General features: G+C 42.5%; 1 protein-coding gene and 1 non-coding gene across 2 annotated transcripts; both read left to right on the top strand.

Annotated features, from left to right (window-relative positions):
* Window positions 1-4,348: 4,348 nt before the first annotated feature.
* On the top strand, window positions 4,349-23,888 carry ARL6IP5 (ADP ribosylation factor like GTPase 6 interacting protein 5). Its single transcript, XM_003982412.6, has 3 exons — window positions 4,349-4,632; window positions 19,685-19,902; window positions 22,251-23,888. Exons 1-3 carry the CDS (start codon window positions 4,457-4,459, stop codon window positions 22,421-22,423), a joined length of 567 nt encoding a protein of 188 aa, XP_003982461.1. The 5' UTR covers window positions 4,349-4,456; the 3' UTR covers window positions 22,424-23,888.
* Window positions 7,454-7,557, top strand: LOC111559616. The gene has a single exon (XR_002740745.1). It is a non-coding gene; the product is annotated as a U6 spliceosomal RNA (small nuclear RNA).
* Window positions 23,889-24,736: the final 848 nt, after the last annotated feature.

Raw genomic sequence — 24,736 nt, forward strand, 5'->3', positions numbered from 1 at the left:
ACACTTAATTACATAAATCTTACCCAGAGTGTAATGTTATGCTGAGTAAAAATATACATATAATACATTATATGTTTGTACAATTTATGTTAACAATTATATAAAATGGTATATTCTATGAAAAAACTGTTTGAAAGAGCCATCTTCATACGCCTGACCTTTTCCCTGACGCAAAGCATCAGAGTAATTTTCACTTTTTACTTTTCAGGAAACATTTTTGCATAAGGGTACTCACTGTAAGAATAAAACGTATCTAAATCGGTTTATAGTGGTGGGATGGAGACATTATTTTCTTCCTTTGTGAATATCAGTGGTAATCTTTTAATGTCACATCATTCTGTCAGATAAGAAGTTAAGCGGAAATGGAACTGAATTGAAAAACACTTTTTTGGGGGAAAATATATATATTTAGACAAAAGAAAAGTACAAAGGAAAAAAACCCACAAAATTAATGAGTACTTTGGAACACCCATAATCTCATCACCTGAAGATAAACGGTAATAACATTTGGGGCTATTTTCTTCCACAGTCGGACATACACTGATAGATGGATAGATACATTTGTGTGTGTGTGTGTGTGTGTGTGCGCACGTGCACGCGTGTGTGTGCACGCACGCACATGTGTGTTTGAATGACAATACAAAAAGATTATATTAAAATATACATATATGTGTGTATATATACATACATGTATGTATATATACATATACATACATGTATGTATATATACATATACATACATGTATGTATATATACACACATATATGTATCCTTTCTTGGAGCGGAAGGTTGGAAAAATGAGATATAGACTCAGGAATACAGTTTAAATCGTTAACCCTCAGGGTTCCTGGGTGGCTCAGTCAATTGAGCTCAGGTCATGATCTCAGGGTTGTGAGGTCCAACCCTGCCTTGGGCTCTGTGCTGACAGCTCAGAGCCTGGAGCCTGCTTCGGATTGTGTCCCCCCTCTCTCTGCCTCTTCCCTGCTTGCGCTCTATTTCTCTGTCAAAAATAAATAAACATTTAAAAAATAATAAATCCTTAACTCTTCACTTATGAACTATGACACCTTCGGCACTTCTGGGTCTTTATTTGTAAAATATTTACTTTGTAAGACTGAGAATTGGATAAAACACAATGGTTCTCAAAATATAATCTCTGATCAGGCATATTAGCATCACTTGGGAATTTGTTACAAATGCAAGTTCTCACACCCACCCCCAACCTTCTGCAAGGCCCTGAATGATTCTATTCAAAATAAAGTTTGAGAACTACTGACGTGGAATACATATAGCCTAATGGGTACTCAGTAAATGTAGCTGCTGTTAATAAATTATGATATTGTCTCCTCTTTGTCCTTTATTATTCCCCAATCAGGTTGAGTTTAATAGCATTCATTGAGCTGAAAATTAGTGCCAGGCAGTAAATGGGAGAGGACAGAGTTCACAGTCCACAGTCAGTAGCAGGAGATACCAGCCACTTTCCCAGGTCAGGTGTCTCAACATCAACCCAGAAAGCTCTTTTTTTTCCCCCTCCAGACTACTCTACAGGTAGAAACCACTGAGATTAAACCGGTGCTTTTCAAAACAGGCTCATGTGGGCTGGACCCCAGCAATGCTACTTTCAGGAGATCTTTTGATTAGTGGCAGCAAGCACCACAGCCCCCTCAGATGATAGAAACCAACAGGTGCCTTGGAAATCACCAAGTCCAAACCTACCTATTTCACAGGGAGGAAGCTGAGGTCCAGGAACAGGGTGCTGCTGGATGGAGAAGAGGTCTGCAGAGGCATCTAGCCCTGCATCTGTATGCCTTGGGTCTAACACCTAGACTCCTGTGGTGGTGTTTTGGTAGATGACACCAGGCACTCCCACTGGCTCAGACTGACCAATTAGAGACAGCCAGCAATGAAAGTAACAGACATGCAACAGATTTTTTTTCATTGGAATGGAATATATCATAAACTATTAGACTATCCACTGTGGTTTGTATACAGACAGATAAATACTCAGGTGGCCCTGTCTAGAAGCATAAGTGTGGACATAAGAGCCCCAGGAAAACCTTTACATTGAATTTGACCCCCTGAATGAAATGTGGCAAAAAGCTGCTACTAATAGCATTTCGAATAGTACCTGACATAAAGTAAGGATTCCACATGTGTCCATTTTTATTTGAAATGATTTTGACAAAGGTAGAAATGTGTAGTGGAGAAAAAAAAATTCTCTCATATGCAGCCAGAGAGAGAAGCATGATTAATATTTTATGAGAGAGGGAGAAGGAAATCATGGTAAATACAGTTATATCCAGCTTTTTTTGTTGATGTTTATTTTTAAACCTCTTTGGAGGTTTAAACAAACAAATTCATTTATTTTTTTAAAGTAAGCTTCATGCTTGGGGCGCCAGGGTGGCTCAGTCGGTTAAGAATCCGACTTTGGTAGGGGCGCCTGGGTGGCGCAGTCGGTTAAGCGTCCGACTTCAGCCAGGTCACGATCTCGCGGTCCGTGAGTTCGAGCCCCGCGTCGGGCTCTGGGCTGATGGCTCAGAGCCTGGAGCCTGCTTCCGATTCTGTGTCTCCCTCTCTCTCTGCCCCTCCCCCATCCATGCTCTGTCTCTCTCTGTCTCAAAAATAAATAAACATTAAAAAAAAAAAAAAGAATCCGACTTTGGCTCAGGTCATGGTCTCACGGTTAGTGAGTTTGAGCCCCGTGTCGTCTGTCGTCGAGCTCTGTGCTGACAGCTTAGAGCCTGGAGCCTGCTTCGGATTCTGTGCCTCCCTTGTTCTCTGCCCCTCTCCCACTCGCACTGTGTCTCTTTCTCTCTCTCTCTCTCAAAAATAAATAAACCTTAAAAAATTAAAAAAATAAATAAATAAAGTAAGCTCCATGCCCAATGTCGGGGGGGGGGGGGGGGGGGGGGGGAAAGGGGTTGAACTAAAGACCCTGAGATTAAGAGTCACATGCTCCACCAACTGAGTCAGCCAGGTGCCCCTAAACAAATAAATAAATATATGCTGAACAAACGTTTACTGCATATCAATTGCCTATGATCAATGAGGAATCATACTATTACTAAAAGACATGTGACAGCTTATGGTCATGCAGTCCTGAGCAGTTGGAAGGGTCTTGGTCACAGCTCCTAATGCTCACTGATCTCTCCAACAGGTGCAGGGTCCTAATGGGGCTGGTATGCTGGTCACGACCAAGATCATTTTTTCAGCTAGCCCACAGTGCTGCCTCTTGAAATTCTTAAGCCCCAGGGAATTCCTCCACACCCTCCTACTTCCTGTAACTGATCACCAAGGTCTGGCACGTCTCTCCGGAGCACTCCTCTTACTGTAATATATTTAAGTTAGTTTCCACTGCATTGCAAGATCCCTGAAGGCAGGGCAAGGCTGAATTCTTCTTACCTTTTTAAAAATCCCCCACAGTGTTTTTATAGTGCCTTGAAAGGACTTAAAATATCTGTTGGCATCCTACTGAAGTTTTCAAACTTTTAGTGCCCTATCAAGCCTACTCAGATACAGCCACACCAATAAAACTGCAAGATAGAGAAAAATCAGAGGATGTTCATAATAAAGCACCGAGAATAAATCAGGTTAAAGCACTATTAATACCATACATATGAATCGTGGCCTGCGCTATTATTAATAACAATAGCAGTAATATCTAATTGTAAGCAATTACTGTACACTATTGGTCACTGCAGACCATTGTTTGCTTTCAAATGTGAATGACCTCCCAGCTCAAGGCTGATGTGACTCGAGTGACTGCAGTATCAGAATAGCACAGTAGTTCAATAATTTTGTCCAGAAAAGACAGAGTTGCAGAAGAGAGAGAAGTGAAAAAACAAGCCAGCCTTTCCATTCTACACGTCCTTCTTTCCCATTTTGCCAATCTGATTTCACTCAGTGACTCATGGTGAAACAGAAAGCATGAGAATTGCATTCAGATGTGCAGAGGTTAGTAACTAGTTAGTTTTCAAAAACAGCTCATCTTCAGTAACACTATAGTTGCCTTCCATTCCATTTCTCTTAGACTGGCATCTGAACAGCTGCAAAAAATTTCCTTAAAGTCTAGAACATTCTTAGGTTAAAGACTCAAAAGGGATATTTTAAAGGAGGCTGTGTGTATTAGGACTGGTAGGGAAGTCATTGCCATCTCGCTTCAGCCTGGGGACTTCCGCTGGTTTCTTTCTATCATTTCATCTCTATTTTGCACTCTGCCCCTGGCTATGCCGCGAGGCCCCACTTTTCCTGTAACCAACCTCTCAGAGCCAATCAAGAAGTAAAGAAGAGGAAAAACGCCCGCCCGCTCCCAATTTCTTTCGCTCCGCTGCTCACCAACCTCAGAGCCGACTGAGCCAGAGCGGCTGTCAACTCCAACCCAGCTCAGCTGATCGGTTGCCGCCGCCGCCGCCGCCAGATTCCAGAGGGGGAAGAACAAGAAGCTGAGAGACCAGACATGGACGTGAATTTCGCTCCGCTCCGTGCCTGGGACGATTTCTTCCCTGGCTCTGACCGCTTTGCCCGGCCGGACTTCAGGGACATTTCCAAATGGAACAACCGCGTGGTGAGCAACCTGCTCTATTATCAGACCAACTACCTGGTGGTGGCTGCCATGATGATTTCCGTTGTGGGGTAAGTGGGGTCCCCCTCCGGGGCGCCGATCGAGGGCGGTACTGTGGGGCTCCGGTGCACAAGATCCCGGGATGTGGAAAAGCTCTCCACACCCAGCCTCCGCCCTGGCAAGTGCAAGCGGTCAAGCCAGTGGAAACTTGTCAGGGCGAGGCCGCAGCCGTCTTGTGGTCCCCTTTTCCATCCCGCGCCTCGGGCCCAGAAGTGGAGGGATTCCTAGGGGTGAGGACATTTTGCCGGCTTCGGACAAGAAAAATGACTTTTTCCCCCCTCTCTGTACCCTGATTAGGCACTTGCTGAAGGAGATGTTCGCAGTGCCCCTGTTTTGTAAAAATAAGAAGAAAGAGGGAGGTGGTGAAACCCTATCCTGGGGCTGGGGGGAATGGGCGCCGCCCTGGGAGACTTGGGCGACGGGGTGTGGATCGGGATTCTGCATTCTGGGGTGTTAGTGTAAAAAGGGTACCTAAGGAGGGACGTGTTTTGTCGATCTCTCTGCGTAGTGCCCGCCACACCGTACAAGGAATCTGAGCTTGGGAGCAAGAGGGTGGGTGTTCCCTGGTGACGCATCTCCCGGTGTGGGGTGACGGCTGCGCTGACCCCAGGAATGGGGTTCTCTTGCTTTTTCATCCAGGAGTTGTCAGGCGTGGTCACTCTTGCTGCTTTCACTTCCTGGTGTCGGTGTATTCAAGGCCTTTTCAGTGCCTGATCTGAAAGTGTTCTGTGTTACATAGGATTCCACCGCTTCCAGCAGGCGCACCTGCTTTACTAGAAACCACGTTTTCTTGTAGTTTACCCCTTAAGAAATGCTTCTCTTTTGCAGGATGGTGATATTCTAGATCTGGCCGATTCTACGCCCCTCTAAAGAAAGAGGCAGCCTCAGACTTTATAAAGGAACGCGCTTGCCATTACAGAGGGGAAGTGCAAGCTGGCCTGGAAGAAAGAGGAGAGAGCCAAACTTGGAGGGGGTGGGAAAGGCCAAAGAGGGTGGTTTCTTGAGTTGCTTTGCTGGTCTTTGGCTTATTGAGTCACTTCTCTGTGCCAGGCTCGGAACACAACAAGATCAATCAGACATGAATTCTAGCCGATGGACAGGTGGCAGTTGTTGGGAAGCCGTAGGACCAAGTACCCAGCACAGAGGAGAGAGAGAGTTCGCAATTTCCAGATGTGGTTCAGAATAGTTGCCCCCATGCGGAAGAGAACGCTCATTGGTGGGAATTGGTAGACAGTGACACAGGCCCTCATTCTGTGTTGCCTGAGGAATTACCAACTCTGAGAATGGCTCAGTGTGTGGAGGGCACAGGTTCTGAGCCCTCTTTGAGGGAGGGTGGCTGCCAAGAGGCCTGAGGCAGCTGCCTCCAGAACCTTCTCCTAACCTTATGCTTGAGGCTCCTTTGCCAGAATGCTAAAAAAATGTCTTTAAAACAAAAACCAAATAGTATATAGGATTGTATCCGTTGGTTTGCTTTCTTTTTCTTTGCTCCCCCTTGGGAAAGAAGCAATCCAGACATTTTGTCTGGTGATCTAGAGGTGAGGCTTTTTTGAGGTAGCCCCACAAACTTCGTTAATCGGGCAAAGTTTGACCCAGACCCATCAAATGTTCAAGGAAACTGTTGCTTTTCAGAGAGGTGTACTGCCCAGACCAGACACAGGCTTTGATGGAATCCATTTTTCACTGTGAAGGTCAGGGTCCAGCCCCCTGGCTAAATATAGCTCCCTCATTATGGTGCCTTAGCCTACTAATTCGGGCAGTTTGGAGTGTTGGCCTTCCCATTCTCCTTTTCAAATAGGAAATGTTGGTTGGCAGTGACATTTTTGAAGATAAAAGTGAAAAAGAGCCATCTTTATTTTTTATTGACCTTATTTTTAAAGCCATACAAAAGATACAGGCCAGAGGTAAATTGTTTTGAAAATTACATGCGTGTAAAATAGGAGATTTCCTCCATACTGCAGTAAGAATTTGGTACATGATCCTTGACTGTTTTCTGTGTCCACAAACACACATTCGGTAATTTTTCCACAAACGACTTTTTTCTTTCTTTATAATCTAATAACAACAAAAGCAATCATTTATCGAGCTCTCCGTGTACCAGGTACTTTGTTCAGTAATTTACCTGTATTATTTTGTACAACCCAATGAGGTGAGATGACATATTGTCATCATTGTTATTATTATTGTTGCTGAGGCTCAAAGAGTATAAATGACTTGCTTAAAGTCACAGACCCAGTCTTGTGCTCTTAACCACTATGCCATCTTCTTATGAGTCATGAGGTTTAGAATTATAATCTCTTAAACCTGGAAGAAACCAAGTATCTTCAGGGTCAGAGAGCTTAGTTGATTTTGGAACATTTCTCATTCTAAAGAGAACTCTCTTCTCTTGATGATGTCAGTAGATGGGTGGGTCAGAGCAGTATTAGAAGCTGTTTATCTGGATTCTCTACAGGCATCTGATAGTTTCCTATGACATCTTGGTACAGTGTGTGTGAAAATGTCGCCTGGGTGTTTACTGGATAAGGAACCGTGTTCAAAGGGTGTTCTGTCCCCTAATAGTAAGGAGGGGCCTCCAGGGCATTGTTAGAAGGCTCCAGCCTCAACTGTGAATGCTCCTGTGTTGAAAACTGGCTTGGGTGAGGATGGAGAGAGCCCGTTCTTGCGGATTGCAGAAAGGAAGAAGGAAAACCAAACACCTATCATCTAGCTCCAAAGAAGACACAAAGGGTTGCCTTGGTAAAAATGGACAGTAAGAGGGATTAGGATAGAGATAAATCTGTATATGAGGGCTGATCAGGCAGGGCCTCATAATCCATGGGTAGAAGTTTGGTCTTCATGCTCAGTTCAGCAACATATATACTAAAATTGGAATGATATATAGATTAGTATGGCTCCTGTGCAAGGACGACATGCAAATTTGTTAAGTGTTCCATATTAAAAAAAAAAAAAAAAAAAAAGAATAAGGTCGGTCTTCATTCTAAAAGCATGGTTTACCAGGCATGTGACTTCCTCTCAGTAGGTCTACTCTAGCACTAAGCTAGCACATTAGCTTTGAGTAAGTTTCTTAGCTAACAGCCCTTGTTGAAGGCGTCCTATGTCCTGGCTCTTCAAATAGTAGAAAGTAGTGGTTAAGAGTGCAAGCAACAGAGCCAGATTAAGTGAATTTTAAATCCCAGCTGCCAGTCATTAGCTCTGTAAGCGTGGACTTGAACTACGCCTGGTCCTCAGCCTCCTCATCTATCAATGAGACTAATTATAATACCCGCCCTCATGGAGCTTCTATGAAGATTACCTGAGTTAATACAAACAAGGTTCTTAGAATAGTGTCCGGCTCTTAGTTTTTGTTCCACAAATGTTACTTATTATTTTTTTCATCATTTGGTATGATCATGGAGATTACTGAAAACCGTAGACAGCATCTTTACCCCAGCAGCTGTATCCACCCAAGCTCCAGCTGCCAACTTACCTACTCCTGCTTCTCCTTCAAGATGTAGGGTTGGTACCATGTCTTTGAGGAAACATTTTCCCTTTTCCCCTCACTGTCTTATGTTAATTGGGCCACACACCTGTGCCTTTATCTTTCCTGGTAGTTACCTCACAGGCTTTTAAGTTGTCTGTTTCCTTGTCTCTACTCTGGACTATAAATTCCTTGAGGTCAGAGACCGTGGGTTTAGTGTGTGATTATTTCTTCTTTTTCTTGTTGTGGTTATCATTATTTTTATTCACTGTATCCCTGAGGCCTACTATATAGCAGATGCTTAGTTGGTGAATGCAAATGTAAATAAATGAACAGAAGGCCTCAACGTAATCATGGGGGCAGCTTTTAACCTACCTAATGAAACAAATTATTTTGAAGCACACAGCAGCACGTTAGTTAGTACATAGCAAGGAGATGCTCCTAAAGTGATTCCAACTGGGTCGTTGCTGACAGCACTTGCTACCCGTTGGTCAGGATTACTGTCATGTAAAACATTCAATTTAGAAAAGATCAGTAGTCAAGCTCTTCACTAATTCCTATTGCCCTTGTCGAATTTCGGTGAAATACTCTCCCGCAAGTTTTCTCAACATCAGCACTGTGACAATTTGGATCATATAATTCTGTGTTGTAGAGAGCTGTCCTGTGTATTGTAGGACAGTTAGCAACATCCCTGCTGTCTACCTTCTGAATGACACTAGCAACCAGGCTCTCAGCTGTGACAGTCACAAATGCCTCCAGACATTCCAGGTGTCCCCTGGGGGTCAAAATCACCCCTGGTTGAAATCACAGGGGTGGTAACCTTGGCCTTGAACTACACCTGCTCAAGTTTCTGTGGCCAGGAAAATCATGATAATTTAGTGATCACCTTCACTAAATAAGTTGGTTTATAACAAGTTACAAAAACAGAGTTCTTGGCAGTTACTTAGCAAAACAGTTTGGTTTTAGCCCCCAGCTTCTGACTTTTCAAACCTAAGAATGGAGCAGATTTGAAACTTACACAGCTTTGATGATTATCCTTGATTTATTAAATTTGTTATGCGATCATTCTTTTATTGATCTGCCTGGAAGACTGTACTGATTCCACCGACTCAGACTTTTTATTTTTTGACAGAATTCTGGCAGTTGCTTTTTTAGTTTTCTGCTCAAAAGTTCACTTGCTCTGGAATTCCTATAAAATAAGAATTGTATGACTTTAGTTAATATAAAGTACATTAAAACCTAGCAAGTGATAACAATTCAACATTAGCTGCTGTTATTATATTAAATTCTAGGTTACAGGTATACTTGAAATTCTAACAACTTGTGTATTCTCTTAGAAGTATTAGAGGATGAATACACTTCAGTGGTTTTGCCATAATTGCAACTTGTGCTTCTTGTAAACACTTGGGTTGCTTTCCTTGAAGACTTCAGTTTCCTTTTGAGATTCAGGCATCACTTCAGAAGAGGTTAAAAGGAATAGCGTAAATAACAAGCTGGGAAATGTGTGTCTTGCTGAAAGTGGCTTTGCATTTTTAAAATCAAGATTGAAGAGGACCTAACTTACCGTCTCCATCCTTGACACGATACGTCTTGGCACTAAATATTCTTTTTTTTTTTTTTTTAAGTAATCTCTATGCTCAAGATGGGGCTCAAACTCACAATCCCAAGATCAAGAGTCAAGTGCTCCACTGACAGAGCCAGCCAGGAACCCCTAGATACTCTTCTTACCTCACACACAGCAATACAAGTCTCTGCCTCTATTTTCAAAGTGAAACACAAAGGCAACACCTAACTACACTTGAAGTTTAAATGCTCAGTATGGGATACAGTCTGATTGTGGATGGAAATTGCTCTGTGCTTAATAGAATGCCAAAAGAGTGGAGCTGGAGAAAGCTAAATCTGTTCCAGGCCATGGAACAGCAGCCTCTCTCACCCTGGGAGTTTGGAAATGCAGAATTTCAGGCCTCTTCCCAGCTGCTGGGACCTACTGAATCAGAGCCAGCTTTTTGACAAGACTCCCAGATGATTCATAGGCACATTAAAATTTAAGAAGCACTGGTCTGGTCTGGTTCAAAAGAAACATTGAGAAAATTTAAATAAATGTACCCATATGTGCAGGTGTTAACTTCAGAAATTCTACATACATCATTTTTGGAATGGTCCAGGATCTTAACTCCCCAAGTAGTTTCTGATATACATCCCCAAGTGGAAGTTGAGAAGTACTGATCCCATCGAACCCCCAATTTCACCAATGTAAAGGCTGGAGTTCGTGTGGCTACTTAAAACCAAAAACTGCTATTAAATAGTAGCTTCTTTTATTTTTATTTTTATTTATTTATTAAAAAAAAATTTTTTTTCAACATTTTATTTATTTTTTGGGACAGAGAGAGACAGAGCATGAATGGGGGAGGGGCAGAGAGAGAGGGAGACACAGAATCGGAAACAGGCTCCAGGCTCTGAGCCATCAGCCCAGAGCCCGACGCGGGGCTCGAACTCACGGACCGCGAGATCGTGACCTGGCTGAAGTCGGACGCTTAACCGACTGCGCCACCCAGGCGCCCCAGTAGCTTCTTTTATTGATATGAAGTACTTTTTTTGTTAAATCATCCTGCAAATATTCTGCATCTCCTATTTAACCTAATTCATCTGAACAGCCGACTCTCATACATTTGTAATTATTGGCCCATCTTATTCTCACAAATTCCGCCCCCCCCCCCCAGCCACCGGGACTCTTATTTCCTGGCACGGCATCAGAAGCGCCAACCACACACAGAATTTTCAAACATATAAATGACTCCAGTGCCTCTGTAGCCAACAGGCTCATTTATTTTCATTTGTGTACGTTCAGGCCTCCCCTTTAAGACAGCACCGTGTAGCCGCTGAACAAATGAGCCTGTATTTTCTTGAAGCACCTCTCCACCATGTGGCCTGTGGAGGTGTTACCAGAGGGTGAAACCTGCAGCTGCCACTTTATGCTACCCGTTGTTTGAAATGGCAAGGGATTTCTGGAAGGCTGGTGCTTCTGTTTGAAAAGAGCATTGCTTTAATCTCTTCGGAATGAGTGTGGTCCTATAATACGTTCTAAGCCTTCTGGCTACAGCCTTTGGTATTAAAAAATGGTCAGATGGATTATACCTTTTAATGCTGCAAGGATGAAAACCCCAAGTTTCTAGATGGTAAAGGAAGAGCAGGGTAAGAGAGCCCTGGGATGCTCTGAGTCGGAATGTATTAAAACATTTGTAGATGAAATCAATTGCAGTGCTTTTATGCCAAAACCTAGTGGAAAGGTTTTTGAGATTAATCAGCTTCAACACCAATGCTACAATATTACTCTGATTTTTGTTGTTTTATCCATTTACTCCACAGAGTATGAAGCATTTACTGACTTCTCAGGCACTGTGCTAGGAGATACAGTGCAGAATGAGAATCTGTGATCCCTACCTTCATCATGCGTAGTATCTAGAGGCTGCAAGATGAAACTACACACATAATAATTAATATTTATACAAGCATAGCAAGTGTGCAGAAATACCTACACAAACATATTCTTTCCTTTTTTTATTCTTTTTTTAATGTTTATTTTTGAGAGAGCACGAGCGGGAGAGGGACAGAGAGAGATAGGGAGACACAGAATCCGAAGCAGGCTCCAGGCTGTCAGCACAGAGCCCGACCCGGGGCTCGAACTCACACACTGCGAGATCATGACCTGAGCTGAAGTCAGAAGCTTAACCTCCTGAGCCACCGAGGTGCCCCAAACAGATTCTTTTCAACCCGACTTATCTCATTTCTCCTGTACATTATGATGCCAAATTTCAAAACTCAGGTATTAAAAATGGGGAAGGCATTGAGTATGTAGACAGAGGAAAGGGTAATTATAATTTTCTCTTCCTCACCTGCAGCTGACATGTCTTTTATTCAGTTCAACGAGTATTTACTGAGCACCTACTCCGTGTCATACAGTGTCTAGGCCCTGAGGATATGAGCAGGAATACAATTCCACCCTGCCTTCCTAATCCTCCCAGAATTCATCTTCTCCTGCTCTCCCATACCTCTTTATCTACACTTGAGGTATGCACATGCAATGTTGGCATATCTTTCCCTGACGGGTGATGTGCTTCTTATGAGTACAGAAATTTAGGAGGTCTGTCAACACCCAATAAAATTTTAATCTCAAAATTCTTCATCTAATAAGGGTTGTCTTTCATTAAATCCTTGGACACCATTTATGCAACCTTGTTCTTGGCTTCTCCCCACACACTTTTTAAAAAAAAACACTCCCACCACCATCAGTCAGGGGTTGGTTGTTTCTGTCTCCTTTTCCTACTTTAGGATTTACAGTGATTCTGGATAAGTGTGCAAATGAGCATATTTGGGATTCCTGGCCCCTTTTGTAGAAGGCAAAAGCTCTCAATCTACTTAGTAGGGGCCAAGACCTCTGTATAAGAAATTGAGTTCTAAAAGATGAACTTGACCTATCCACTTAATACCAAATTTGTGCAGCACTATTGGGAATTTCTTATTGTTTTTCTTTTGGGCAAATGAATTCTCTCCTTTATCACTCAGCTTCAGAATACATACCCATAAGATCCTCCTCTGTCTGTTGCGTTGGGCTTGTTCTCTTACTTCAGAGAACACTTTCAAGCCTGTGATCTTGGACAAAAGCTGCAGGCTGCCTCTCTGTTCTGCAAGTGTTTACCATGAATAGGATTTCTCAGCCTGCTCTTAGATGGAGCCTTCGCTAACGGGGACACCGAGATGGCAGAAAGTCCATCCGGAGTGGGAAACTGAGGCTTTGGTTCCTGCTTCTACTTATCTGCTTCAGTGTGCCGTGAGTGTGGCTCGTCCCTCAGAGAAACAGAAGGGAAGGCAGAAATTGGGAGTTGGTGGGAGGTGGACAGGAGCCTACTTGTAAGATGGAAGATTATGTGTCACCAGGCTCATTTGCATTTGCCCAGCCCCAGCCTCCTCAGCCAGCGCTGTAAGAACCTGCCATGTGAAGGCGATTTAATTTACTTTACTAAAAGGATTCAGAAAGAACAGTTTGTAAACAAATATCTCTCTACTGCAGCTTAAAAGCATTATTTGTTGTGAGGGTAACCATAGGTTCCTAATTGCTGAAAGCAATGATTAGTATACACGAGAGTCCATTATACTATTCTCTTTACCATTGTATATGTTAGAAATTTGCCGTGACGCAACGTTTAAAAGGGATGAGTTGCCATCTAATCAGAGCCTTGTACGCTGTTATTTGAAGCTGCATCACTGAGGGAAGTATGAGATGTATGGCTTCTAAACCAGGCCCAATTTATTATTTAATAAAAATAAAATAAGCCATTAGCTTCGTAAACACAAAAGAAAACATGGAGGTTCATAAGATATGTCTTACTGTGAATACTTTTGACATGCCAACTGCTGCAAAGACAATGGATCATGTGGATGTGAATGTTTAGTTTCATGTTGCCAAGTACCCAGGATGCAATAGCCATACATACACAGCAAGAATGCAATAAATACTATGGGTCTTCCTACTTCAATTGGTTAAGAAAATCTCAACGTTAGGTTACTATGCCCTTTCTGTGACAAAAGAGACAGGCTCCCATCCCACTTTCAGTGCCGTGAAGGCTCCTTTGCCTGGTGATTATTAGGCCTAGGCGACACTGATCGTGTTGACTCGAAACTGATTTGTACCTTTCCATTTATACTTTATAGTCAGAAATATTTCCTGCCAAGATGGAAGCCAGGTAGGGAAGCTAAAGCACCGTGGGAGACCCTCGGGGTTATCAGAGGAGTCACAGAGCAAGAGGGGCCTATATAGGCAGGTGTGCAGGAGTACAAGTCTCCCTCTGCGCCACCCCACTCTCCCTCCTGGCCCCCAGCCATACTCGTGGCAAGACTTACCAAGTTCCTCCTGCCGGCCAGCCAAAGGGCCCTTTCACCCCATCCGAACATGTCATGGTCATTAGAACTCCCATCTGCACGGGCATTCACATAAAGTTTCCTGTTTTTCTTTTTCCTCTGTTTGTTTCATCACAACTCTGTGAAGGTACAAAGACAGGGACTATTTCTCCAGTGATATTTAGTGTACAATGAGAGTAAGAGTGATTCGTCCAAGACAAATCTCCCATCGCTTCACTCGTGGCCATGGAAAGTTCCTGGGCTTCTTTTAAATAACATGAAAGTACGCTAGATCCTTACTTACCTTTCTTCTTTCTTTCAACAAACACGTATTGAATACCTACTGTATGCCAGGCCCTGTACCAGGTGCCAGGGAGACAATGTTACAGTCCCGGCCGTTAGAGAGCTTCATCTCTAGTGCGAGACGGACATTCATCCAACACTCAGTCAGGTAAATGTAAAACCACCTCTGTGATCAGGGCAATGAAAGTGAGGCCTATGGTGCTATCACGTGGTCAGAGAGATGGATTAGGCTGGGAGTTGAAGGCAGTAGGAGTGACTCAGGCAAAGAATGGCTTGTGTGCAGGCCTGTGGGGGCCAGACCCAGGGCGAGTTCTAGAAACCCCAGAGGACGGGGTGTGGAATCAGGAGGCTGTGTACGTGGAGAGCACAGGCTGGGCTACCAGCCCTTAGTCCCCTCATACTCATTATTAAAAACACCCCTTACTCCTGGCAGATGCCGTCTAAGCTAGATTGTGTAGTGAGTGAACTGTGGCCTGGACTGGCGCCCCCCGCTTACCTCAGCTGGGCCTCCGCCTCCGTGTCCTGAGTTCAAACTACACAACTGTTTGTAGCAGCCCTGGAGGTACAGGCAGGCAGGAGCCAGACCCTGTGGGGCCGTGGAGAATGTGTAACGAATTGTGTTTTTATTCTAAGAGCAAGGAGAAGCAAGAGAATGGATGGGTGGATTCATATGTGCAGTGACTCCTCTGGCTGTTTCAGGACCACAGCAAAACATCACCAATTTAGACAGATCCACTGTGAGTAAATCGTTCCCTCCCTTTCTTGGTGAGTCAGGCTTCCTCAGGAACCAAACTACAAAAATAGCTTTTTGGGTTAGAAAATTGGAACTCGATGCGAAGCTCCTTCCCCTGCCCGGAAAGTGTTTCACTGCCTTTTTGACTCTTGTTGGCATTGTAGTGTGACAGGAGTTACCAGGTGTGCCCTTGACTTGATCTGAGAACCTCTGTTTTGGTAAACTTTTATCGCCAACTCTATAGTTGATGGGTTTGAGGACGTACTTACTAACCTGTCCGTTCGTTAGCTTGTTTATATGCAAAATGAGATGCATTTTTCAAGATGTGTCCTAGCTCTGAAGTTCTGTGACCAGCCAAGATTCTTCTTCCCCCTTCAGGGACTTGTGCTAAAACCATAGCTATAGCTACCTGACTCATGTTGGTACATTCAGGACATGTGTCCACATCTGCTTACAGCAACCTTCTTTCAGACAGAAGTGAGAATGCCACGGGATTTCCCAGAACGATGCTTCATTGCTGACCCCAACTGGAAGAATACTGAGAAGGCGTGGGGGAGGTTCCTGAAGCTGCTCAACAATGCACAACGGGTTATAGTACGAATTGCTGTCACACTGACATCAGCTGGCACCCTTTTCTCTCCCCTAGACCCCTAGAAATAGGTTTCTTCGCTTCTCTGGGCCTCGGTTTATTCATCTGTGCAACGGGACTGAACTGATTTATTTTTGAACGCGCTGCTACGGGATTCTGTGATGGGACTGTAAACCTCTTTACAACCGTGGATGTTTCCACTAGAATTTTTGACCATTACATTTATTTATTTATTTACTGACTTACTTATGGAATAGGATGTGTATGCATATAGGTATATATTTTTATCCCACGAGAGGAAAACATACTGAATGCTTTTGACTTGTTAAACTAGGTCCCATTTCCACCAAGGACAGAAAGTTACATTTGTCCTCTCCCTTTGTCCTCTCCACTCCTCTCTGCCCTGCTCCCTCCCTTCTACCGCTCTGCCTTCCTTCCTCCCTCCCTTCCTCCTTCAGGGATTACCTGTAAGTGAAACTCCACCATCAGAGCCCAGTGGCAATTGTGCCCACGAAAGCTGGGGTAGCATATTTATGGAAGTTTTTTTTCCTAAAGGTTCTTGGGCTTTCTTGTGGGTCGCTGTGACTAAGAGCCCCGCTGTTGGACTAAAAGCTTTGCTCATCTCAGACAAGAACTGGCTCCCCAGTTCCTGCACTCATTGGAAAATGAAATTAAACTCTAGAGGGTGGTGTAGGTGTTTTATTTTCCTCCAAGTGCAGGAAGGCGCCAAGGCATTAGAGCGGTACAAATTTTACTCTTTGTTAGAATGGACTGGCACTTCAGAAGAAGGGGGAAATCGTTTCTGCTCCCAGTAACTTTGTTCATTTTTTTCCAGCTTGGAAACTTGGTTACTTTCTAATTATAGACTGTGTGGCTGGGCGTGTTGTAAGCTAAAACCAGTTCTATAGGGCTCTGTGCTCTGTTCTTTTCCCTTGACTGTGAAGAACAGGAACAGGTGACAAGCAGATTTGGAATTGCTTGAGTCAGGCTTGGATTTTTTGTTGTTCTTTGTCCTGGGTTTTATTTAGACATTCAGCATAGATGCCTATTTTACTTCAACAGAGAAGACTGGACAAAGCTTGGCATACTCTTGATTTTATGCTTCACCTCATGAATCATTTTAATAGCTGTTCTGTAAAGAACTGAGTAGGATACCTTTGCCACTTTGCTACCAACCATCCAACCATCCATCTTTTATTTGCACTTTATGCAAAGTGTTTCCTTTAACTTGAACCCTCCACTGTAGTTTTTTGAGTTAATGTAGATCTTTGCTTTTCTTTACAGCTGAAAAATATTTGGGTGAAACTAATAAACAACTAGGGGTAAGCTACCCATGATGCTACTACCCCTGTATAACCAATGTAGTCTTTCAGGATAATTTCTTCTGGAATCTCTTGAGAGCTAGGAATGAGATTTATTAATCGGTGACAGTTCCTGGGCCTCTCCACTCTATTTCCTCACCGTCTGCTGAAAAAGATTTTATTTTTGTCCGAATTCTTCCTTTCTCCAGGCCTATAATTGTCTTTCCCAGATTCTGGGCTTAAATCAGCAGATAGGGCATAACCCAGATAAAATTTTAAAAGAGAGAAAAGTACAGAGTGACTTGTGGCCCCCAGATGATAAAGAAGTGGTGAAGGACAGACAGAATAGTTCATGTTCTGGGTACTGGAAAAGCCTGGAGGAGTGGGGTGGTGAACCCTGGCCAGAAGATCTGCAGAATGAGTAGGGAACCAAGGTTTGGGTCGGAGAAGGAACAGCTTCGCTATGAAATATGAATTGAAATTGCATTCATGTTATTGGAGAGATGACGGAAGTAAAGATAGGCTGTTGTAGCAAGCCTGTGCCAAGCCTGGGTTGGGATCAGGGAGCAGTTGCTTTTATATTTTTATATTTTCCTTTGTTGCATGTTCATTTTATTTCTAATTACAAAATAATATACTAATTGTGAAGCTTTCTACTTCTGAGCTATACTATATGTATATACATACATACATATATATATATATACATATATATACACACATATATATGTATATATATCTATCACATGTATATATCTATCTCCACCTAACAGAATTACAGTTGCTTTTGCCCACTCAATGTATTATTAGTGTCTTCTTTTATTATTAAGTATTTAAAATAGCTGTATATACCACCTCTAGGCAATTGTTGGCCATACACGTTATTTCTAAAACTTTTTTATCATATGCCACTCATGTGAATATTGTTACAACTCAATCTTGGCATTTTTGTTTATTTCTGTAGACTCTATTCTGAGGAAGAGATTTATGGCCTGTAGGAGGATAAGTATTTGCAAGAGTTGTGAATAAAATAAGCAACTTACTATTATGGGATTTAACTTTAAATTATGTACTCCTATACTACTCTTACCATTGTTTAATAGCATGCATTTTAATAGGCCTTTTTAACTTTTCCAAAGCACTTTCACATTGATTATACACCCAATTTCACCCATTAAGGCATGTGATACTTTTATCTGAAACTATTTCAGATAGCTTTTATGTTTCAGAAGGTAGAATCAGAGCTACAATTTAAAGGGATTAAAAAAAAAAAAAAAAGAATCTTAGTTATCCTGAATATGAATCCTGCTCTGAGTATGAATCCTTCGTCTGTTTAATTTCAGTGAAAGTAAGCTCTTGGCTTCACTTTCCATTGCCCCGTTTGCTTCTGTCCCTCATTTCCAAATCTGTCGTGTTGATATTCAGAGCATGATGAAAACACACTGACCCTCATTGTCCTTCCCAAGTAAAATACGCGTCAAGCCTATTGTGAGGGTAAGAAGTTAGTAGCTCATGGGACTTGCTGATCACAAATGTCACATTCAGGGTTCTGTATTCACTGTGGGTTTGGGTAAGAGTGGGGGCTGTAACACCCAGTCATTCTCTCTTATGAAATACTGGATCTAAGTTTTCTTCTTTATTATCAACAGTAATGTAACCTTTGACTCCCGTAACAATGAAGCCAGAGGCTCTGTGCTTGGAAATCTCCATTGATAACCCATCCCCTAATGATACTCTCAGCCCTTTTAAAGAATTATAATGGATTCTCTCTGCCAAGAGTCATATACTCAAATGCCTCCATGGGCCAGGCAGGTTATGTAAGAGAGAATGCAGGGCAGCTGTTAGAAAAACAACGATCAATGGCAGCTCAATGGGGGCCTCTGTGTCAGAGATGCAGGAGATGGTGGGAGGACAAGAGCTAATTGGAGAGCATTTGTTCTATCTGAAAGAGAAGGTGCTCCAGCCAGTGGCTGACATGTGGAAAAGTGGGCCTACTGTTGTTAGATTTTCTTGTTTATTGGAGAAGTTAGAAATCCCAAGTTTTATGGACTTTCTAAACACAGTGTGATTCAAATAAAAGTTCTGTAAACACCATCCAATGCAAACACATATGTAACAGTAGGCTGGATCTGGCCCACGGAGGCCATCACGTGACTTGCATCTGTTGTGGCAACTCCTATGAGGATTTGAATAAGCCTGCAGAGCTCAGAAAATACGTGAGCACTGTACTGGATGTGCACCAGAGCCCAGAAGATAATGAAAGTGAAACAGCCCCTTCAAAAGAGGCGGTCTCTTTTGAATTTTAAGAGGCCTTTTAGCTCTTCACTACCATTACTATAAGAATGAGGACCACTCTCGGCCATAGGACTGTTGACATTTCAGAAAATGTCAACATCACGCTGCAGGGACATACAGTGTCCTCAGACTTGTCTGTGATATTTTACAGATGCAATAAAAGCCATGTATGGATTTGGGGCCGGCGGGGGGGGGGGGGAGTCTTTGAAAATTGTGGACCTCTAATGAGACAGACTGACTGCTTTGGTGGGAGTCAAACTACTCAAGTGTGAATCTTGGCTCCACCGTTTTCTCACCTCTGTGCCTCACTTTCTTCATTTGAGAAATAAATTAATAGGATCTCCCTCATCGGGTTATGAGGATTAAATGCACCAGTTTAGATAGAATGCCGAGTAAGTACTCAACACCTGATTTGCTCTTCCTTACCTTTCTGATCTTCCCTTCCTGCTCCCACTACTGCTGACCCAGGCTCCCTCGTTTTTTCGCATTCCAGGTTCCTGAGCCCCTTCAACATGATCCTTGGAGGCATTGTAGTGGTGCTGGTGTTCACGGGGTTTGTGTGGGCAGCACACAACAAAGACATCCTCCGCCGGATGAAGAAGCAGTACCCCACAGCATTTGTCATGGTGGTCATGTTGGCCAGCTACTTCCTCATATCCATGTTCGGGGGAGTCATGGTCTTTGTGTTTGGCATCACTTTTCCTTTGTTGCGTAAGTGAACCTCAGTCTTCTTTTGCCTTAAAAAAAAATGTAGGAGCAATTGTTCATTGGGAATATCCTACCCTGTTTCTTCCATATGCTGACGTGTCTGCAAAATTATCACAAGTTTCGGAAACAGCAGATCAAGGCTAATGGTGCAGTAAGTCCATAGATTTAGGTCTACTGGGTGCCTGCTCTGTGCCAGACACCCTTCTGGTGCTACAACAATAAACAAAAGAAGTACAAATCCCAAGTCGCACAGCAAGAAAGTTGTACACCCTGCACTGGCCTCCAGATTGGTCTGATATTCAAGTCCGTTCTCAATCTTTAAGTGCCATTCATACTGATGTATTCATACTGATGCATTCATACTGATGCAAGAATGAATGTATTTCATTGGGAAGTAAACTAGTTACTCTCTAGTTACTCAGTATATCGTGTTTAGTGTCCAACTTTCCTAAGTCTGTAAGAATAATTGGCCCAGAATATAGTTACCAAGTACTCCAGTTCTGGTGAAGAGAACTAGATATTTTCTAAATTTTACATGCATTGTTTGCTGAGATCCCAAACACTTGGAACCTGAAATAGAGAACAGATATAGTTCCAGTCTCATCAGCAGAAATCTACTTAAAATTCGATTATAATAAGTGACAGGAACAGTCTTTTAACTCATTAATAGCATTTCACATGTGTATTTTTTCCATTAAATAAAATCAGTTGCTTGTTTGGGGATATGTGAGATTAAGCCCAGAATATTTATAGATGGATCCCACACCTTATTGGACAAAATATTTCAATCAGCAAAGTCAAGACTTTTAAAAATATTCCTCACATTTACCCTATATACTAGAGGCTCAGTATTTCAAAGATTCTGCTTTGACACACAGCTTGTTAACTTCAGTGCCTTTCTACATCAGGGCCTGAGACAGGCCAGTGTAATGAAATGTATCATAGGTAGAGATCAAGGGTCCAGATTTTTCTTCCTAGACATGCTAGAAACCAGCCGTGTGCTTTGGACCAGGTATCCTATATGGGCTGTAGTTCACTCATCTATAAAATTAGGAAGTTAGACAAGATTAGTGACTCCCAGACCTTGATGATTTTGAGAATCATGTAGGACACTTGTAAAAAGCACAAATTTCCCAGCCACATCCCTTAGAGATCTTGAGTCTGTGAGTTGACAGTGCTCCTCCCCAAAACCTGTATTTTTAGGAAGCTCCTCAAATGTTTCCAATGGCCAGTCTAGATTGGGAGCCTCCAGATAAAATGCACACCAGTGTTTCTTAAAATGATGGTCCAAGATCACCTATATGAGATTCATCCAGAGTGAATATTAGCATTTTACATTGTGGAAACCTACCTCAGTCTTACTGGTCTGAATTTTGGGTGGTGGAGACCTAGGATTTGCCTATGTAACAGCTCTGCAGGCAATTTATATATACACAGCAGTTTGAAAAATCGCTCCTGGTAGATCACGTGTGATGCCTATTTAAAATACAGATCCCAGGCCCATCCCTCTAAGGTTCTGGTTCAGGAGGTCCAGGAGAGGGGACAGGGAATGTTTCTCAATAAACAACGTGAGTAATTCTAAATGATCAAGCAAATTCGGGAAACTTTAGGGTACCTGACATGTGTAAAACCTTTAGTTTTTATCTATTTTTTTTTTATTTTTTTTTTTAACGTTTATTTATTTTCGAGACAGGGAGAGACAGAGCATGAACAGGGGAGGGTCAGAGAGAGGGAGACACAGAATATGAAGCAGGCTCCAGGCTCTGAGCTGTCAGCACAGAGCCCGACGCGGGGCTAGAACTCACGGACCGCAAGATCATGACCTGAGCCGAAGCCGGCCGCCCAACCGACTGAGCCACCCAGGCGCCCCCTTTAGTTTTTATCTATACATCTATATCCATCACTTTGGAAAAATGCCTCAGGAGGTGCCTCCAAGGAGGACGTCACCTGATCATCCCTGAAATCCCTGAATTGAGCATGAATTCCTTTCTGGGAAACTTTGTGTAAGGTTTTTATGTAAGTTGGAATCACACTGATTCACTTTGAATTTCAAGCCATTTAAGTGGCAGCTAAAAAGGTAACAATATCAACGTGAAAAAGAGAAGGTATGGTTGGCAGATGACAGTCCTGCCTGCTGTGTTTTCCTTCACACACAAAGAACACTTCATATAGGACTTAAACAGCTTTATATCAAGTCCAAGGATCCATGTGAGGACTTGGGTAAATTAGAGAACCAGACTGGACTACAGCTAGCCGTGGCAGTTGACCCAAAGTGTGAAGATGGGGAGCCTAAGGCTGCAATGGGCAAAGAGCCGTTGCTTCGGTGCTAACCACGTTTCTCTTTTCCGTAGTGATGTTCATCCACGCGTCATTGAGACTTCGGAACCTCAAGAACAAACTGGAGAATAAAATGGAGGGAATAGGCCTGAAGAGGACACCAATGGGCATTGTCCTAGATGCCCTAGAACAGCAGGAAGAAAATGTCTCCAAATTCGCTGACTATATCAGCAAAGTGAAGGAATAAATATAAGGGCTGCCACGGACATCCAGGTGTGGTTTGTCCTCATGCAGACCTAGTTTCCATTTGTGTTCTTGAAATAGGAGGTGCCTGTACCACCCAACTATCTCTGGCAGCATGCATGTATAGGCCAAGCTGTTAACATCTCTGATGTGACAGAGGGAAGCCCTCAGAAACCGAAAGAAACTACCCTCCTATTATGCCTGAAGTTTCAAGTGTGTTTATGCAACTGATAGGAAATGGATCACACTTACTTCTTTAGAGAAATAAAAACAATTATGGATTGTACAGCAACAGTACTGTTAACCTGTAGGAAAAAAATAATTGTAAAGTATCAAGGCAATATGAGTAAATGAAAAAAGACTGTTAAAATAGATGTCATGTGTTAGCCTGTTTTAAGCACCACCCTCCCCCCCACCCCTCCACCCCGGCCCCCACCCGCATCATTCTCCTCCAAAAATATTCCCTGGGACTGTAATATGTGGAGTCTAATTTAGTTTAGCTTTTATTATTCTTCTTTTAAAATCAAAGATGATCTGTATCACTTTACCACCCGTTTGACGTGCAGTGAAAACTGGATAAACCAGTTGTTTTTATTTTGTTTACAAATAGAAAGATTGCTGTTTAGGAGATATTTTGTCAAGTTTTTACAAATTTTTAAAATGCTAGTAATGCCTTTTCGCTAGCAGGTATTTGTTGCAAATTAAATGTCATCTTCTTTAAGGAGGTTAGAGCTACGGAACCTGTATTATTCTTGACAGTCTTGTTAAAAAAAGCAACAACAAAAAAATAAAACTTGAGTTCTGTTTATATTGCATATTTCTTGCTGTTATGGCAAAAAGGTGTCCAAGATAATGTTTCTTGTATTTTTTTCACTGTTTAGCTTTTAACTGGAACATTGAGAAGGAAGGAAATCAATGTGCATTTTATTAATTCCTTAGGGGCACAAAGAGAACAATAATGGCTAATCTTTTGAAATCTGAAAAGCATCTTTAGATGACCAAGCAAACAGACATGAACGTGGGAGTGATCAGCGGCTTCTGCAAATCATGAAAATTTTAGATAGCAATTGTTACGACCACATGTTTTTACAGATAGGCATTAGAATTACGACAGCATGAGTTTATATATCCTTTTACTTTCTTCCTTTTATTTCTCATGTATTTAGAAATAGGTTATACAAAGATGTTTTGCTTGCCAATTGGGTGATTTCATAGATGAGTAGAAAACACGTGGGTTTCCCTAACACTGAATTATGAAGACAACTGGAGTGGTACTTACCGGCGAGACTCTCTGTACATCCTAAAATAAGAAGCAACTGCATATGCCACTCCCATCTTTCTTGCGTTTTTATTCCGCAGCCAACCTGCAGCCATCATCTCTAGCACAGCGTTACCACCGTGACTTCACAGCCACGGTCTAGAGTTTGTACCCTTACCCAAATATGGAGAATAAAATTTATCAAAGATTTTCTGCGTGTGAGAGACGTTGTTTATTAATGCACATCTGTGCTAAATATCTGGGAGACTCGGTGACAACCCTTTAAACAACGAGGGTGTGCTATACTGCACGACCCACTCTGCTCGTGTTTCAAATACACTAGGTCCCCCCGCCACACGTCAGTTACCTGCTGTCAGCCTCAGTCCAGAAGCAGATGATCCTCCTTGTGACACATCGTCAGGAGGTCCACAGTAGCTAAACACTACACATCAGAGCGCCTACAACATTCCCTCACTTCATCTCATCGTGTAGAATATTTCTCATCCCACGTAATCACAGAGGAGGGGTGAGTATGTACAATAAGGTAATTTTGATAGACAGACTGCATTCACCTAACTTTTATTACAGCATCATTGCTCTAGTTTATGATTTTTGTAGTTAATCTCTGTGCCTGGTTTAGAAGCTAAACATTCTCCTAGTATGTACAGGAGAAAAACAGTATATATAGGGGGTTCTGTACTATCTGTGGTTTCAGGCATCCAAGGGGGGTCTTAGGACATATCCCCACTGGATTAGGTGGGGACTATGGTACTGTTTAACAAAACTTTAACATTTTATTAATTTCCAGCCGAACAACATTGAATTCCAGTGGGATCCTGTTCTAAACCTGACACACTTTAGCCCCTTCCACTTTCTACATGAATTCTGTAGAAAGAATGCAATCTATTTGGGAAAAGTGACAACTTAAATAAAAACTATACTCATTACAATTACTAACGCTTGGTCGTCGATTCTAGAATAATAACGATATACACATGTAGCATGTAAGTGCTATATATTATTGCATTTTAAAAACAAATTAAAGGGGTGCCTGGGTGG

Source organism: Felis catus, chromosome A2, assembly GCF_018350175.1.
Source record: "Felis catus isolate Fca126 chromosome A2, F.catus_Fca126_mat1.0, whole genome shotgun sequence".
In the NCBI taxonomy this organism is placed as follows: Eukaryota; Metazoa; Chordata; class Mammalia; order Carnivora; family Felidae; genus Felis; species Felis catus.